Consider the following 17575-nt stretch of genomic DNA (forward strand, 5'->3'; position numbering starts at 1 on the left):
AGGAGAGAGATGAGACCATCCCCATAACAATATCGACCCAATTCCGACTGGACCCAAGCTTCAACATGATAGCTCTCAGGTAGTCCGACTCGACATGTTTTTTGGATTTTTGCCCGGGCTCATCTGAGCCCAGGAGCAGAAACGCCACTCTCGAGGCCGAACACACATACATTGTAAATATACCTTGTTTTCCCAAAAATGGTTATGGAACTCATAGGCACCCTCCTACTTACTGTAACATAATCGAACTACTAATGGAATTTTTAGACCTCAGTAAAACTATAATTTTGGAGACAAAAACTTACAAATTTGACCTACACCGTATACCTATAAAGATATTAAGATCGAAAATCCTTTTCTGAGCCCGGGCTCATCTGCACCTGTGTTGAATAAAAAAGTCAAAACAAATACTAGAAAAATTAAAAAAATTACAATTTTTTCCCATGGTAGAAAATTTGATGCGTGAGGTCCGCTCCAATTTTCAAATCATTTGAGCAACTGAGCAACTCTCGGCAAAAAAGACAAATTCAGGGTCTGTAAAACAGCTTACTGTTCATGTACTGTTTTGACCCGATTTGTCTTTTTTGTTGAGAGCTACTCAGATGTCCAAATGAGCTAAAATTTGGAGCGAACCTCACGCAATAAATTGTCTACCATGGGGAAAAAATTTGATATTTTTTGAATTTTTCTAGTATTTTTGTGAAATCTTTTCTAGACGGGTGCAGATGAGCCCGAGCACCGAATCGCTGCACTCAGATACTTAAAAATCCTATACAAACTTTTGTCTTCAACATGATTTCACAATGTATAGTTTTATGACATTTCAGTAAATATATTCAAGTAAAATATTGGTGGTTAAAGCCGGATTAGGGAGATCTTACCAAAACAAACAACTACTAGGAACTGGATCAATACATGTTTGCATGTCAAGCTCAGCTTATAGTGATTGTGAGGTAGGATTGAATGCATTTTGACGATGAAATCATCTAGGATCAAAGCGGAGGTGCCTGCTTTCTACCAAGAAATTGCATCGTCATTAAATGTTTATGTCTTCCTTTCTTCCTTGACAATCTGAATCTGAATACTACTTTCTTTTTCCCTAAGCTCTCTTTATGGTCCTTTCTGCTAAATATCTTGCAAATGCCACACTGAAGTGCAGGAAATTATTAGGTGTGTGGGTATCAGTCCACTATTTTCTTATGTCTATGGATCTGGGAAATGTTGACGCTTTATTCGTTTTGGTCACAAAAATGTTTGTACAGGCTTTCATCTTGAATATATGTGGTTCTAAACTAATACTACTTCCCAGTTAGTTCATTAAAGTAATGATACAATCAATTGGATGTTTTTCTACGGTTATGGACCTAGCGGAAAAAAATGTTGTTTTGACATCGTTGTTTTTCTCCAAAGTTCATTGTCAGAATCTTTATTCTCCTAATACATTCATACTGTCCATATAAGTGCAACTTTTAGTTTGTAAAAGTCCTTCGTACTTTGCCCAATTGATTTCACTAGATCCCCTGTTTTGTACAGTATGGATGAAACACCTTGCAATTATAGGTAGTCTTATGCTGAATGCAGTTTATAAAGAAAAGAAATTATATCTTTGTGTTTCTTCCATGACGATAAAACTGAATATTTTCGGACAGGAGTGTCACACAAGGCATGACAAGTTCATGTCGAGCACCTAGAACTCAGTCGTCAACAAGTTGACAACATTGCATACTTGGTTTTACTAATTAAAATAACAAGCAGATACCAATCCACGGTTACAACACAAGGCGGCATCTTGGCGTTGCTAGGTGAGAGGCTACGGTGGATCGGCGTTGCTGGGAATAGGTTTGGTCATGTCAAGTGTGAGTTTGTGGCAAGCCTCTCCGGCCTCCTGCCCTGACATTGGGCTCAGTACACGAAAGAGGGGTAACTAAGAGCAACTTAAACGGGCCGACCCAAATGGACGGCGATTTCGTCCGCTTTTTGTCCGTTTGGATCGGCCAGATGGACACGGATGCCCGCTTCCGCATTTGGGTCGGCACGTGCGCCCAATACTGGCCTGAACCCATTTTGACGGCGCAAAAAAATGAACGCATGCATATTAAAAAAAAGAGAAACATCATTAATTAAACATTAAAGCCGGCCACGAAGGCCGGCGAGAGTCCACGCGTCCACATTTGCATTAAAAAAATAAAAACAGCCTAAACTACGAGGCGGCGCGCTGTCCTAGGCGTCGTCGTCGTCGTCCTCGGGGTCCGTGAGGTCGATGAGCGTCGGCGCCGGCCCGGCCCAGGCAAACGCCATGTTCCAGAGCGCCGTCATGTCGGGCTGTGCCGGCGCAGGCAGTGCCGGGGCGGGGGGAGGGGGTGTGCGGCCGCCTGTGCAGCTGCGGCCTGGCGCACCTCCTCCTCGGCCTCGCGCTGCTCCTCCACGAAGTCGCGCTCGAGCATCTCCTCGTACTCGCCGCGACGGCGCTCCTCTGCCAGCCGGCGCTGGCGCCACATCTCAAGGTGCGCCTGCTCCTGCGCCGGCGTCGCCCCCATCCAGACTGGCGGCGCGCGTACCCACTCGCGCACTACTCCCGTCCAGGAGTAGCGCTCGATGGGGGACGGCTCCCGCTCCGGCTCCGGCTTGATGGGGGACGGCGGGGCCATCGGCGGCACCACGCTGTCGCCCGCCGCGGAGAGGGCAAGGGCCTGTGCCATTGCCGCCTCGTACCGAGCCTCCTCTTCCGCCTCCACCGCCTCCGCTCTGCGCCGCTCGTCCTCCTCGCTCTCCCGGTAGACGGCCGCAAGGGCCGCCTGGTAGGCGTCCTCCGCCGCGTGGTCCTCCTCGCGGACGACGAGCGCCGGTGGCGGCGACCTCCGGCCGACCTCGCGCACGCCCCGTCGCCTCACCTCCTCGTGCTCGAAGGCAAACCACTTCGCCCAGTTGAGCGAGTCGGTTGCGTAGGCGGGGTCGCGGCGCTGCTCCGGCGTCAGCAGCGACCGCCGGCACCGCACCTCCTCCGCGTGAGCACGAGCCGTCCGCGGCGCCGCCGGCACTGGGATCCTATCTAGATCCAGATGTCAGTCGTGCGGCAGCGCCACGTCGGGATACGGCAGAGGTTGGCGGTGCTGCCAGTGCCACTCCGCCTGGTGCACTGGCACGTTCACGCGCTGCCTCTGCCGGCGAGGCGCCGGCGCCGGCGAAGGTGGGAGGAACTCTGAGGGGAAAGGGGTGGCGTGGGACTTGCCCTTGGCCTTGCTGCCGCTGGCGCCGGAGAAGAGGCCCATCTCGTTGTGGTTGTGATGGCTAGGGTTTGCCGGCGACGAGGGAGCAAAGGATGGCAGATGTGGACGGCGAGTTTGGATGAGGACGGCCCCGCCGCACGGTCGGCTTAAAAAAGGACGAGCGCCGTCGCTGACGCGTGGGCCCGTTGTCATAAATTAAGCTCACCGCGTGGGCAGCGGGTAGTTGGACGGCCGCCATGTGGGGACGCGGCGGATAGCGAGAAGACGCGCGAAGCGTCCGTTCGGCGTCCGCGCCGACGCATTTGGGGCACAAATTTGGGCCACAAATGCGTCGGCGCGGACGCGACGCGGACGTGATTTGGGTTTGGGTCGACGCGTTGGGCCGCCACTTTTGTCCGCGCCGACCCAAACGGACGCAGGCGGACGAAATAGGTCGGCCCTTTGGAGTTGCTCTAAAGTACTAAACAAAGAATATATGAAACTGTAAAATCAAGTGCTTTTTCCTGTTTCTTTCGTTGCAACACACGGGGCACATTTACTAATAAGCATTAAAGAATATTGAATGAGTATTTAAAAAGTTGAACAAGTATTTGAAAATGTTGAACAAATATTTTAAAAATGTTGAATAAGCGTTCGGACAATGTTGAATGTGTACACAAAATATTGATCACTTATTAAAAAAATATTTGACATATACGAAAATGTAGAGTGAAAATGACAACAAACGTAAAAAAACAAAAACAAAAAATGCAGAAGAAAAAGGAAAACCAAACAAAAATGGAGTAGAAAACCAAAAAACTAAATAAACCAAAACATGAAAATGAAAAAAAGGAGAAAGAAAAAAAAGAAAAGAAACATCCCTGAAAAAAAAAGAAAAGAAAAACAAAACCAGAGAAACCCACGCTCATTTCGCCCCAACTACAAACCGCCTTACTGTTGACCAAGTAAGTCGGGACATCCTATACGCCGCTCTCTGCAGCAAAATGGCGTCGTTTCGCATAGGCGATCTCCGACTGGGCCGGCCCATGACTGCCAGCGAACTTGCACTGTAGTACAACAAAAAATCGACCTACCTGTGAATCGAACCTTGTACCTCATGCTACAGATCAATAGGACCCTGCCTGTTTTTTTTTCCTTTTCTTTTTTTCTTTTCTCAGTAATTCGGGATGTCAAAAAGTTTTAAATTTCAAAAAAAGTTTCTAATCTTAAATAAAACAATCACGATTTCAAAAAATTGTTTGAGAATTCAAAAAATGTTCAACAATTTGTAAGAAAATGTTCATAAATTTAAAAATGTTCATGATTTCAAATAATGTTCACGAATTCTAATTTTTTTCACAAATTTGTAAAAAATGTTCATGATTTCAAAAACTTATTCTTGAATTAAAGAAATGTTCATGATTCAAAAAAAAGTTCATGATTTCAAAAACTTGTTCGAGAATTCAAAAACTGTTCAAAAATTTGTAAAAAAGTGTTCATAAATTTAAAAATGTTCATGATTTTAAATAATGTTCACGAATTCTAAAAATGTTCACAAATTTGTAAAAAAAAAATCATGATTTCAAAAAGTTATTCTTGAAGTAAAGAAATGTTCATGCTTCAGAAAAATGTTGTCGGATTCAAAAACATTTTCATGATTTAAGAGAATGTTCAACATTTCGAAAAAATATTTAGGATTTCGAAATAATGTTCGTTTGTTTTGAAAAATGTTCACAATTTTGAAAAAATGTTCATGAATGCTCACAATTTCAGAAAAAATGTTCACAATTTTAGGAAAATGTTCGTGATTTAGGCAAAAATGTTAACGGATTCATGATTAGAGAGATATTTTCACGAATTCGCAAAAAGCAAAACCTATTTTTTTTAAATCACATATTTAAAAATGTTCGTCATTAAAAAAATCGTCTATTTAAAAGTTTTTTGTAAATTAAAAACAAGAAGAAGAATGATAACAAAAAAAGAAGAATAAAGAAAAAACTAAAATAAAAGAGTAAAAGGATCAAAAAGAAAAAGAAAAATCGAGGGAAAATAAATAAAAAACCAAAAGAAAAAATAAAACAAAAACAGAAAACCCGGTTCATGGAAGGCTCTAGAACCTTTCGAAAACCGGTTGGGGTGAAACCCCGTATGGACCTACGCGCCGTATAGGAACCCCGGGATTTAAGATGATACAGACAAATAGAGCGTGTTTGAGAAGGCCTATTGAAATCGTGTTCCGACATACAGGGCTTGGGGGAGATGCTATTCCGCCCGCGCGCGCTGGAACGATCGGTTTCGGACAGGAACTAAACTTTCCGGGCCCACTGTTGAATTCACGGGGGATAAAATATGGAAGAGCACGGCTGACCCCATCACCTGAAATCACCGGGGCAGTGTTTTGATGGTGCGCGCACACTTGGTGGGGCCCCTGCCCTTTTAACAGCGCCCAGTAGATCGATCGTTGCAACACGCGATCGCGAAAGAGTCGTTTCGGTCCTTTACTAACACAGAGTTCCCTAAAAAAAAACTAACACAGAGTCCATGGCAAGCACATCACGGCCGCGACCACGACCCACGCGCGCCACCACCGGCATAAATTAGCGGCAGGTCGCCTCGCTTCGGCTCCACAACGCATCGAAAAGAAATAGGGTTTCTTGCCGGTCGCCGTCCCTCCTTCCGCCGAGGTCCGCCCGGTCAACCCCAGATCATCCCCAGTACCAGTAAGTCTGTTTGTTCCACACTATGTACTATTCAAATCGTAGCACCAATCTTTTCCCTGATGTGTTTTTACTGACGGTGACTTCTCCAATTGGTACGCGGAGGGATGGCCGCGTTTGCGGTGAAGGGGTCGCTGCGAGGACCTTGCTTCTCGGCGGCCGGCCTCTCCTCCGGCCAGAACCCGCCGCGGAGCAGTGCTGCCCCACTCCCGTCCATGGTCTGGAGCACGGGCAGCGACCCAAGGCATGGGAAGCTCAAGGCCCAGGTATAGAGTAGCGACGCCTTTTTTTTTGTCCACAAACAGCACGTTTTGTTTACTATGTTCTGGAATTTGAGGGACGACTAGGTAAGATGGTGAAATTTGGGGACTTAATTGGACAGAGGAGTTAATATTGTATGAATTGCAGAAGCTTTGGATGGTTTGAGCTAGGGTCCCGAAATTTTGAACAATTCATGCTATGTATATTGCACCATGTATATAGCCTTTTCCACTACAATTTCAGGGATTCTTTAGTTAATAATCAATGCGGCAAAATGGATTACTAAATATAGTTATAACTTATAACATTGTCTTGAAGGCAACTGAGTGGATGCGGCCAAATGATGATTATCGATATGATGTTCAACCATCACAGAGGCACACAGATTTTATTTGCCAACCTGGTCCAGCCATGCACATCGACCTTCTCAACAGGGAGCGGCTTCGTTATCCAATGGTACTTCTTATACATCTCAGTGTCTTTTCTTGTATCTTGTCGTTTGCGCTGAATTTGCAAAGTTATGCTCAATTTTGCTCCAAAGTAAAAAAAAACTAGAGTGACTGTTGCTCTGAAGTGTGTGGCAAACATCGATAAGTATGAAGTAGGAGTCTACTCAGTTAGATACATACGTCTATGGAGTAGCCAATACCTGATTATATGAAGGGGCTATATGTTAGTTCACTTGTATACAACACGGATAGGGACATTTGGAGCATAATTTATGTTCAAGTATGACTCGTTTATATGCACAAGAAGTTATGCAGGGTATGTAATTTTGCGACAATGGCAAGGATAACGATCAAGCTTAGTTATTCTTAGAACAATAGTTCATTGCATACAAAGTAGATAATGTTATGTGTATGTGTGGCGAGAGGATCTTTGCCATAATAATCTAACTTTGTCTTGAAGAATCCACACTCTTGAATAAATCACTGTGGGAGCACTTGAATGTGTAGCAATGAAGAAAGTGTCTTGTGTTGTTGCGTTGGTCATGCCTCTTTGAACTGCTGCCTTCTGCTAACACTAAGGATATTAGCCTAGTTTTTTGTAGGTTTTTGTATTCCAAAGTCAAATCACTACATGTTTTTTTGCATGCGTTCGACAAATACACCCTCTTTTAAAAGAGAGAATTGCATCTAGTGACTTTTAGTAGTGCTTGCCTAGATTGTAAGGTGATACTTGGAGCGAGTGTTGTCCCTTAGCATAAGCTTGTGGTGGCTGACTTCCGCTTTCGGATTCGTGCCCAGCGGGATAAGCGCGGCAAAGTCGCTAGAACGAAGTGGTGGAAGCTCAAGTGGGAGGCAACTGAGGCTTTCAAGGAGAGGATCATTAAGGAGGGCCCTTGAGAGGAAAGAGGTGATGCAGGCAATATGCAGACAACTTGCATTCATAAGGTGGCTTTAGAGGAGTTTGGAGTGTCCACGGGAAGCAGCCACAAAGCTAAAGATACCTGGTGGTGGAACGATGATGTCCAGAAGGCTATTTAGGAGAAGAAAGATTGTTTGAGACACACACACGTGGATAAGAGTGCAAACAACATAGAGAAGTACAAGGTGGCAAAGAAGGTCGCAAAGTGAGCTGTGAGTGAAGCAAGGGGTCGGGCTTTTGAGGACCTCTACCAGCGGTTAGACACGAAGGAAGGTGAAAAGGACATCTATTAGATGTCCAAGACCCGAGAGAGGGAGACTAGGGATGTTGACCAAGTCAAATGCATCAAGAATGGAGCAGATCAACCCTTGGTGAAGGACTAGGAGATTAAGCATAGATGGCGGGAGTACCAAGCTGTTCAGTGGAGAGAATGAGAACTCTACCATTGAACTGGACGACTCCTTTGATGATACCAACATGCGTTTTGTGTGGCGAATCTAGGAGTTGAGGTCAGCGAGGCTTTCAAAGGATGATAGGAGGCAAGGCGCTAGGCTCTGATTGTATCCCCATTGAGGTGTGGAGAGGCCTCGACGACATAGTGATAGTATGGATAACTAAGCTTTTCAACCTCATTTTTCGGGCAAACAAGATGCTAGAAGAATGGAGGCGTAGTATATTAGTACCAATCTTCAAGAACAAGGGGGGATGTTCAAAGTTGTACTAATTACCGTGGAATTAAGCTGATGAGCCATACAATGAGGTGTTCGAACAAGTGATGGCAACACTGGTGACTCCCAATTAAATGGACTGCACCAAGGGTCGGCTTTGAGCCCTTGTCTTTTTTTGCTTTGGTGATGAATGAGGTCACAATGGATATACGAGATAGCCCATGGTGTATGCTCTTTGCGGATGATGTGGTGCTAGTCGATGATAGTCGGACGGGGGTTAACGTAAGTTAGAGCTATGGAGACAAACCTTGGAATCGGAAGGTTTTAGGCTTAGTAGAACTAAAAACCAAGTACATGAGGTGCAATTTCAATATTACTAGGAATGAGGGGGTTAGCCTTCATGGGCAGATGATACCTCAGAAGGACACCTTTCGATATGTGGGGTCAATGTTGCAGAAGGATGGTGAACCAATGAAGATGTGAGTCATCGAATCAAAGCTGGATGGATGAAGTTGCACCAAGCTTCCGGTGTTCTCTATGACAAGAGAGTGCCACAAAAGCTAAAAGGCGGGTTCTATAGGACGACGATTCGACCTGCAATGTTGTATGGTGCCGAGTGTTGGCCGACTAAAAGGCGACATGTTCAATAGCTAGGTGTAGCGGAGATGCGCATGTTGAGATGGATGTGTGGCCACACAAGGAAGGAATGGGTCTGGAATGATGATATACGGGATAGAGTTGGGGTAGCACCGATTGAAGATAAGCTTGTCCAACAGCGTCTGAGATGGTTTGGGCATATTCAGCGCATGCTTCCAGAAGCTCCAGTGCATAGCGGAGGCTAAAGTGTGCGGATAATGTCAAGAGAGGTCGTGGTAGACATGACAGGAGTCCATAAAGAGAGATCTGAAGGACTGGAATATCACCAAAGAACTAGCCATGGACAGTGGTGCGTGGAAGTTAGCTATCCATGTGCCAAAAGCATGAGTTGGTTTCTCTCTAAAAAAAACATGAATTGTTTCGAGATCTGATGGGTTTCAGCTCTAGCCTACCCCAACCATGAGTTGATTATGTATAGCCTCCCATATATGTTGATCAATATGTGCTTGTTACGATTGTGTGTATTTTGATGACATTGTGAATTTTTAATGTCATCCTTTATGTTTATTACTAACATCAATCATATATCATGGGAACATGAATGTTCTTATTCTCTTCTGTTGAGTCAAATAAATCTTGTACCTGTCTTGCTATTAGACTGCTGAAAACTTTAGAGTTGTTTCATCAGACTAATAAAGCTAACTAGAACTGTTTCATAAATTTCAAGTTGGAGAGAAAGAAGCTAGTCGTTGCAGACCAGGTTAAGAAGCGTCCGAAGGCTCTTCAGAAGTGTGCTAGAGATTTTGCAGATTGGCTGTTAAAGTACATTTGCTCAGAGAATGAGAACTACAAATACGTCTTAGTTGCCACTAAAGAGAATGCCAATATGCTTATGAAGGAGGTTCTCTCTCTGTCTCTCTCTCTCTCTCTCTCTCTCTCTCTCTCTCTCTCTCTCTGATATCTCGTGCTGGTATAATTAGAAATGCAAAAGGACCGCATTCTAATGCTGTTATAATTAGAAATGCTAAAGGGCCGCATTTTGTGTTGTCTGTACTTCCCTATTCATACATGTTCAGCCCAAATTTGGCCTTTCTTGCAGTTTACTTGAGTAGTATGCTAGACTCTCACTGTAGTTACTTAAAGCTACTGTATAAGTAGAGATATTTAATGATTTATTAAGTGTCTACATAACGCCGCCATAATGCCAAAGCCATCTGAATGCCCTTATTCTTAAAGGTTCCTTTTGCATTGTTCTGAAGCCTTATAATTCATTTTCTGTGATTCCACTATTTTTTGTAGTAATTTAATTATGATTCGTTCATACCCTGTAATTTTGCAGGGTTTTATTTCTTCTTATGCCCGAGATGAAATATTACATGGTCTTGAAAGGATTAAAAAGGACATTGAAGAAGGAAGATTTCAGTGGAGGGATAATAAAGATCTAAGGACTAATATTATTGACACACTCATTGATATAGTTGGAGGGCCAGCCAAGAGGCTGGATAGAGTGATAAGTCATTATGTTCAACTGCTAACAGTCCTCCAATTATGGTGTCATGATTCCATTGATCAAGTTATTTCTCAAACAAAAGAACTCCAGGTTTACTCATGCACACAGCCTGTTATTGCCATGACCATGTTGTTTTTTCTATAAAAAATCCATTGCTACAGAATTTTGTGACTTACTTTTTATTTTATATTTCAACTTAGTCATTAATTCCATTTTTTAGTGATCCATATCTAGAAAGGTATACTCAGATAATTTTACATACTGCCATAACTGAAGTGGTTACGACATGCACATAGCAAGGCAATTTATATGTTGGCGTAGAAAATTTTGCTACCTGGCTACTTCCTAGCAGGTCTTGATGAAACCCACATGCCTATTTGGATTCTCCTAAATATTTGTGGGTATACCAGAATGCCTGGTTGTTGGAGATATTTGAATCAATTTGCACTTTGCACAGTGCACTAAATTATCCCTTCCAGTTTTGTAAACCCTAGCTGATCAGCCTTGTCCCTTGGTAAAGGGGGTAGCCATTTTATGTGGGCAGTGGCAAGCTAGAATGGTTGGGTTGGGTGGCCTTGGTACAATAAGCAAAGCAGAATTGTATTACCTTATCAGTTGTTTGAGCAATTGAGCACTAATTGATAGATGTTATTACAAATGTAGTCGACTGTTTGCTTAGTTGTTCTTTTATCGCAGTAAAATTTATATGTTGAGCTCTAGCTACATGAATGGCCTCATCCAACTTGAGTACATTATCCATTTCCCAGACTGAGCTTTTTTTGCTAGCAATCAGAAATGGGGGATTGGTCCTCCCTAGCATATGGAGGCGTGCAAATTGGATTCTACTTGGTGATGTGGTATTGTCGCAACTTGAACAGGTACCACCTCATAGATTGTCAGATTTATGTAAGGGTTGTAATACCCATGTTGTAACATAAAACGGATTTTGTTTAGCTCACAACTTCAGTGAGCCTTTCCTTTTAAAATATGGACAAGTGCATTTTTTAAAGTTCTGTAAAATTCTATAAAAATCCCCACATGTACATGTGAGCATAGGAATCTGCAAACTCACAAAAACTACTTCTTCCCATGAAAAATAACACTAACACATAGTATTACAATATTGTATATGTTCTCTCTTTTTTCTTGTAATTTGTTTTTTTCCTCGAAATAGGAGAGGTGCGCCACATTTCATTAAGTAGAGAGAAAAGAGTGCAAAAGGGAGGGTCAAAACAATCCCCCACCCCCTTTAGGGCTTGTTCAGTTTAGGTGGATTTGAAGGGGAATGAGAGGGATTAAATCCTACAAGAAAAAATCCTGCAAATCCCCTCCAACCCCCTTGGGAGGAGGTTTAACCGAACAGGGCCTTGAGGATAAACTGCAAGCCACACATAGACTATTGCATAAGCAGAATGTCAAACGACGGATTAAGGGGACGTTTGGTTCTAGGCCTTACATCCCACACTTTGCCACACATTTCTTGGTAAACTTGCCTAAGGTTAGTTCAATAAAATGAGAGCCACAAGTTGACAAGCTTAAGGGAATCTTGCCACACTTTTGAGTGTATGTGATGTGGGACCCTAGTGTGGCAAAAAGCATCTTGCCTAAGGTGAGGCTTGAACCAAACACCCTCCTAAGTTGGTCAAACTTGCCTAACCTTAGGTGTGGCAACCTTAGTAACAAATCAGACAGTCCCTAAGAGTCCAGGGCAAAGGGACGCAGGAGAAATTCCTGGGCGCATGGGCTCCACCAAACGGTACTCTCGTTTTGCCACTGTTTGAAGGATCAAATAAGCATTTGGAATGGTGCCATTGAAGACGCAATCATTCCGATGCTTCCAAAGCTCCCAGGCTAACCCTTCCGCAGTTCTTTAGGAACGCCCTTGAGGACTTGGCAGCACCAGCTTGAAAAACGGACCGCTGGAGGTTGTGGTGTTGCTGCAACCAGCCCCAGCTTCTGAAAAATTATCAACCAGACCCGCCAAGCGAAAACACAAGAGACAAGTAGGTGTTGAATTGTTTATGCAGCTTGATCACAGAGGGCAGACCGCTGGGTGTGGTAAACCACGCTTAGTAAGAGGATCAGTGGTCCAACACCGGTTGTTTAAACCACACCATATGAAAAATTTACAGCACAGTGGAGCCCAACTTTTCGAAATTCTCTTCCATGGAGCGAACTTGATGGATCCGAGGAAATACACGTTATAAGCAGACTTACTGGTGTAGGAGCCCGACTGCGCAAGTATCTATAAGCAGACTTACTGGTGTAGGAGCCCGACTGCGCAAGTATCCATTTATGCTGATCAGGAACGTCTTGCTGAAGGACCAGACCATTAACCAAGTCCCAAATCCGTAGATACTCCACTATAACATGGACAGTGAGAGCCCCTCTGATATCTTCCACCCATCTTCTATTATTCAGGCCATGCTTCCTTGGTCTTCGAGGAATAAGCTTGATAAGATATAAGGAGCCAATTCAGCAACCGTTCTGCTCTGCAGCCACCGATGAGACTAGAAGTTGATACTCTCCCCATTACCAATGAGTTTCCACTGCTACACTGAATGAATGAAGCATGAACATTGTGTGGTACCTGAATAGGCAAAACAGCCCAAGGTTGAGAGGCATCAGTTTTCTTGTAGCCATAGCCACTGAGGGCGTAGAGCCCAACCTAATGTTCCAAGTTGTGGATGCCCAAACCACCATACTGAAGCGGCCGGCGAACCTGTTCTCAAGAAACAAGGAAATTGCCACCATTGGCATTTTTTCCAAAGAAAACCTCTGCCCCTTTCATCAATAGCATGGCTTGCCCATTTGGGAAGGTCGAAAGCCATCCTTAAATAGATGAGAATAGCAGTTAACACCCCTCAAACCAGAGACGAACAGCCTGGTTCATGAGAGAGGTTATCTGTTATGCGTTTTTCCCCTCCAGTGCTTGGGAGCCAAAAGCAGTTTCCAAACCTACAACACTTTCTTTAAGCCGCATGGTTTTTATTCAAATCCATATATGGGCTATGTATGACTAATCAACAGAATAAAACTGCTTATATCAATGCTTAAATAGCATTTCTACTCCCATTAGTTGGCATATCCATGTGTGTGGCTCTGTGCCTCCTGCAGTCCCCCCAGTACTATCTTTGGATAATGCATTGTATGCTACTGTATCCTTTGAAGTAAGATATATTTCTGGAAAATCCTATATGACGCACGTTGCGTCAAGCTGTCGAGGCTTCGCACAAGCTTCACGAGCGAGCGACGTGATCTGGGCCGACCCGTTAGTGGTTAGCGTAGCTATTACGGGCGGGTAGTTTTCTTTTTCGTTTTTTTCCTTTCTGCTTCTTTTTTTATTTTTGTTTTCGTTTTTATCTTTTCTGTTTCTTCCTTCTTTTTTATTTTCTTTACTTTTTCTGTTTATTTTTCAAAAACTTGCAAATTTAAAAAATGTTTACAATTCTAAATTGTTCGCAAATTTTAAAATATGTTTGGGGTTTTCAAAAAAATGTTCACAAATTTCAAAAAATGTTTGTAAAGTTGAAAATGGTCAGACTTTCAAAAAACGTTCATGTTTTTCAAGATGATGTTCGCGATTTGGAAAAATGTTCGTATTTCTAAAAAATGCTCACGCTTTCAAAATAATGTTTGCAATTTTGAAAAAGTTCAAAAATTCTAAAAAATATTAGAAAAATAAAAAAATGTTCAAAATTTTCGAATAAATGTTCGCGTTTTAGGAAAATCATTCAGTTTTTGAAACATTTCGTAGTTTTTAAAAAGTGTTCGTGCTTTCAAAAAACATTTCAAAGTTTGAGAAATGTTCATTTACAAAAATGCATTAGCTACAGTACTCCTACAGTGTCGTTTTACCCATCTAGAGAATGTCCGTACGAGATGGCAGTTTTAAAGATGTGTGCTGCTTATATGTCACCAAAGCTTGTTTGGTCTGTTGGCTATTCCGAGCAAGCGTGTGCATTTACCCTTTTTTTTTATTTTTCATCCTGCGATACAGTGCACTACTGGGCCGGCCCATGTCAGACTCCCCTGTGCGTTTGCTCGACAGTATGTCGCAGAACGGGACACATAGGAGGTCCCTATATTTTTGCCAAAGGAGCCTTGCAGTGTTGCATGACCCATTCTCTGCCATGTTCAACTCACTAGTTTTCACTCTATAACTTGTGTACTGCAAACATAAATTGTTGATGTGAATATCTCCCATGTCATGGAAACCTGTTAATCTGATAACATTATTTATTTAATTGGTGTAAACAGCTTGACATGGATGTCTCTCAGCTTGTTAGTTGTAAAAACAAGATGGACTCTACACTACAAACAGCTCTCCCTTCAGACAGCACCTATTGTTCTATGAACAGGTAAGTTAAGTATATATTTTCCCTCGACTTTTCAATTTCTTTCTTGTTCCGTCAAGTTCTCTTCTATGGAATGGACTCTTGGGTGTAGTTCTGCTTGCTCTTGTATATTTTAAGTGTTAAGCATATGGCAAGGTGCAGCTGATTGTTACTATACTTTTGAGGAAAAGGCAAGCGCATTGCCATTCAGTAAGACATAGTTAGAAGTGTTATCTACAGAAAAAAGAATCCCGAGGGGCAAAGAATCACGGCACCGGCAAAGCCTAGAATGCTGATTTTTCATCGCATGTTGGATAGAAGCACTGCTTGGTCCGGGCTTAGCTTCCCTTGAGAATGGTTCATAAGTTGAACTTGAAAGCTATAAGAGGGAGGGTATATATATAACTGTAAAAGAGGTGTGAGATTTTCTAGAGATGTTTAGTATAGTATATTATTGAATTCCTAATATACTGTTAAACCATTTCATAAATATTTATATTTCTAATTCCCACATGTGAGCTTTCACCTCTGTTTGTCCATAAATATCATTGTTTGTAATAATAATTCGAAATTTCAGTAAGAACTGAGAAACACAAACACCGAGAAAGATTGCCTGAGGCCGTGATAATTAAGTGTGTTTATTTTCACTAAGAGATCCTAAATCACCCTGTTAAGTTGGACCAAGCGATTTTCCATGTTTTTTAAGGTCTAGTTCAGTTGTTTTAGAATGGTTCTCTAACTGATATGTTTTAGTTATATTTAACTTAACTCAATCTGTTTGATCTGGAACTGTTCCAGTTTATGTAAGGATCCACGTCACATGCACAATTTCGCTGTGGAATTTGGAAATTTGATTGTCGGGGACATCTCCCGCGATCTTTCAAATATTGGATTGGAGCTGAGTTCATGGATGGAGTTGCACTTGTTGACACCAAATGATAAAGTGATTGAAAGTTTTTCGCTTATGCGAAAGCAAATGCTGGATCTAGATAATTTAACAGCCACACGGAGCGCTTATTCTATCTACAATCCTGTTGAGGTATAGTAGCAGAAACTACTACAGTTTGCACCTGTATGTTGTTATGTTCTGCAAGTGAAGCAACTTTCTGAAACAGGATAGCAGCAGGCGATTTTTGGCAAGCTTTAGAAGTGTTTCAGAAATACTTAAAGCAGCGAAAGAATTTGCAAAACAATCATCTTTTGATCATGAAAAGGCTCGAACCTTTCTTGCGCCAAGAGATAATTTTGGTGCTTCACAACTAGCTGAATTCCATGCAACTAAGGTACATTTTATATCTATTAATTTACGTCCTCTATTCATCTTACGTCTTTGTTATTTGCAATTTAGAGCTAGAGAAGTTAGCTAACTGAAAATGGAGCAAACCTTGTCCTATGTAGTTATTTTGTTGTTGATATCATTAATAAAAGAATCTTGGATGGATAATCCTGCTGTTTCTTTCTATTAAATGCTAGCTGGTTTTAATTTTAAAGTTGCACCTCTGCCATTAACAGCCTGAAATATTTTCTTCTCTAAATAAATGAATCAAATAGTGCAAATGTGTAGTTCGTGGATCATGCGTACCTTGTTATAATAACTAGCAACCTGTATGGATGAAAAATAGAAGATATAGCATTTGACAAGAAGCAAATTAAGGGAAGGGTTTATTAGAAAAAAAATCTTGTTTGGGCAGTTTGTCCATTGATCATAATATGTAGTCTAATTTTCTTCTGGGACCACTGGTTCGGGTTTTACCAGACTGATAAAATTCCCAATTTGTTTGGATTGCCTTCCTTTCAAATAATAAGATAAATTCTATTAATTTCTACAGGAAATTTCACAATGTAGTCTTCTGCCCTTCTCTTAGGAAAATTTCCCCATTCTTGACGAAATAAATTATATTAATTAGTTGCATATACTAGAAACTTGATAACAGAATTAAGTTCATATGTATGGAACTTTGATTGTACTTTTTGATCATTATAAAGCAGTATTTTAGTGTTGTTTCTTTTCTGCTGTGCCAACCATCTTTGTAGGGTTTCAGCCGTGCTCTTAGCATTTCCATGACTACATTGAACCTTTCTAGTACAATTTATGTATAATAAATAATTTTCGTTTTATCATTGACACAATTCTGTGTACTTCTCATCAAAGCAGAGTCTAGACGGTCAGAATAAAGATGAAGGAGGTAGTGCTATCGAGAAGCAAAATTTCAGATTACATAGTGACGATACAATGAGGAAATTGCTCGATTGGCCTCGACGCCTTCAATCGGAGAAAAATGACTAATGTTTTATAGCGTTACTTGAAACAAACAGTCGACACAGTTATTTATTTTCTTTAGGTATTTGAAAGAGCCATCCTTGTGGCCCTGTATTATGTGATGCGTTCAGCAAGAATTGGTTTATTCTGCGAGGAAAGTTTTCAGTTTTTCTAATACATGTTGGTTTGATCCATCATCAGGCTGGAGCATGATACAGTTTTTTTTTTTTAGTCTAGGAACATGATATAGCTAGGTAAAGGAAAATGTTAAGACAACCTGGAGGTTCTCCCCTTATTTTTTCTACCATATTCGAGAAACTCGAAAGGGCAAGGCCAACACCAGGGTCTACTTTTGTTTGGGGCTCGGAAGGAGGGAGTGATGAAGGCGCTGCCGTCGACCTCTCCAGCAAACAGGACTGGAGAGAGGCAAGAGCTGGACGATGACATCTCAATGTAGACAAATGATGCCCTAGGATGGCATTGTAGTCTATCACAAATTACCACAATGGAAAACCATACACCATGATAACACGATGCCTATAAAAAATCCTGATGGACAAACCACTCGTCAAAGGTAAAACTAAACCAGCAAGGTCTTCCAATGTGCCGACGATCCCGATAGGAGCCGCACGTATCTCGTTCTCAGGCACT

The 17575-nt window shown here is 42.2% G+C and overlaps 1 protein-coding gene across 1 annotated transcript; it reads left to right on the plus strand.

Moving 5' to 3' along the window:
• Window positions 1-5740: 5740 nt before the first annotated feature.
• On the plus strand, window positions 5741-17121 carry LOC120965226 (argininosuccinate lyase, chloroplastic-like). Its single transcript, XM_040390652.3, has 10 exons — window positions 5741-5926; window positions 6029-6189; window positions 6503-6640; window positions 9545-9718; window positions 10157-10417; window positions 11095-11205; window positions 14588-14688; window positions 15463-15703; window positions 15780-15947; window positions 16820-17121. Exons 2-10 carry the CDS (start codon window positions 6031-6033, stop codon window positions 16949-16951), a joined length of 1485 nt encoding a protein of 494 aa, XP_040246586.1. The 5' UTR covers window positions 5741-5926; window positions 6029-6030; the 3' UTR covers window positions 16952-17121.
• The last annotated feature ends 454 nt before the right edge of the window (window positions 17122-17575 follow it).

The sequence above is a fragment of the Aegilops tauschii genome, chromosome 5, assembly GCF_002575655.3.
Source record: "Aegilops tauschii subsp. strangulata cultivar AL8/78 chromosome 5, Aet v6.0, whole genome shotgun sequence".
Taxonomy (NCBI): domain Eukaryota; kingdom Viridiplantae; phylum Streptophyta; class Magnoliopsida; order Poales; family Poaceae; genus Aegilops; species Aegilops tauschii.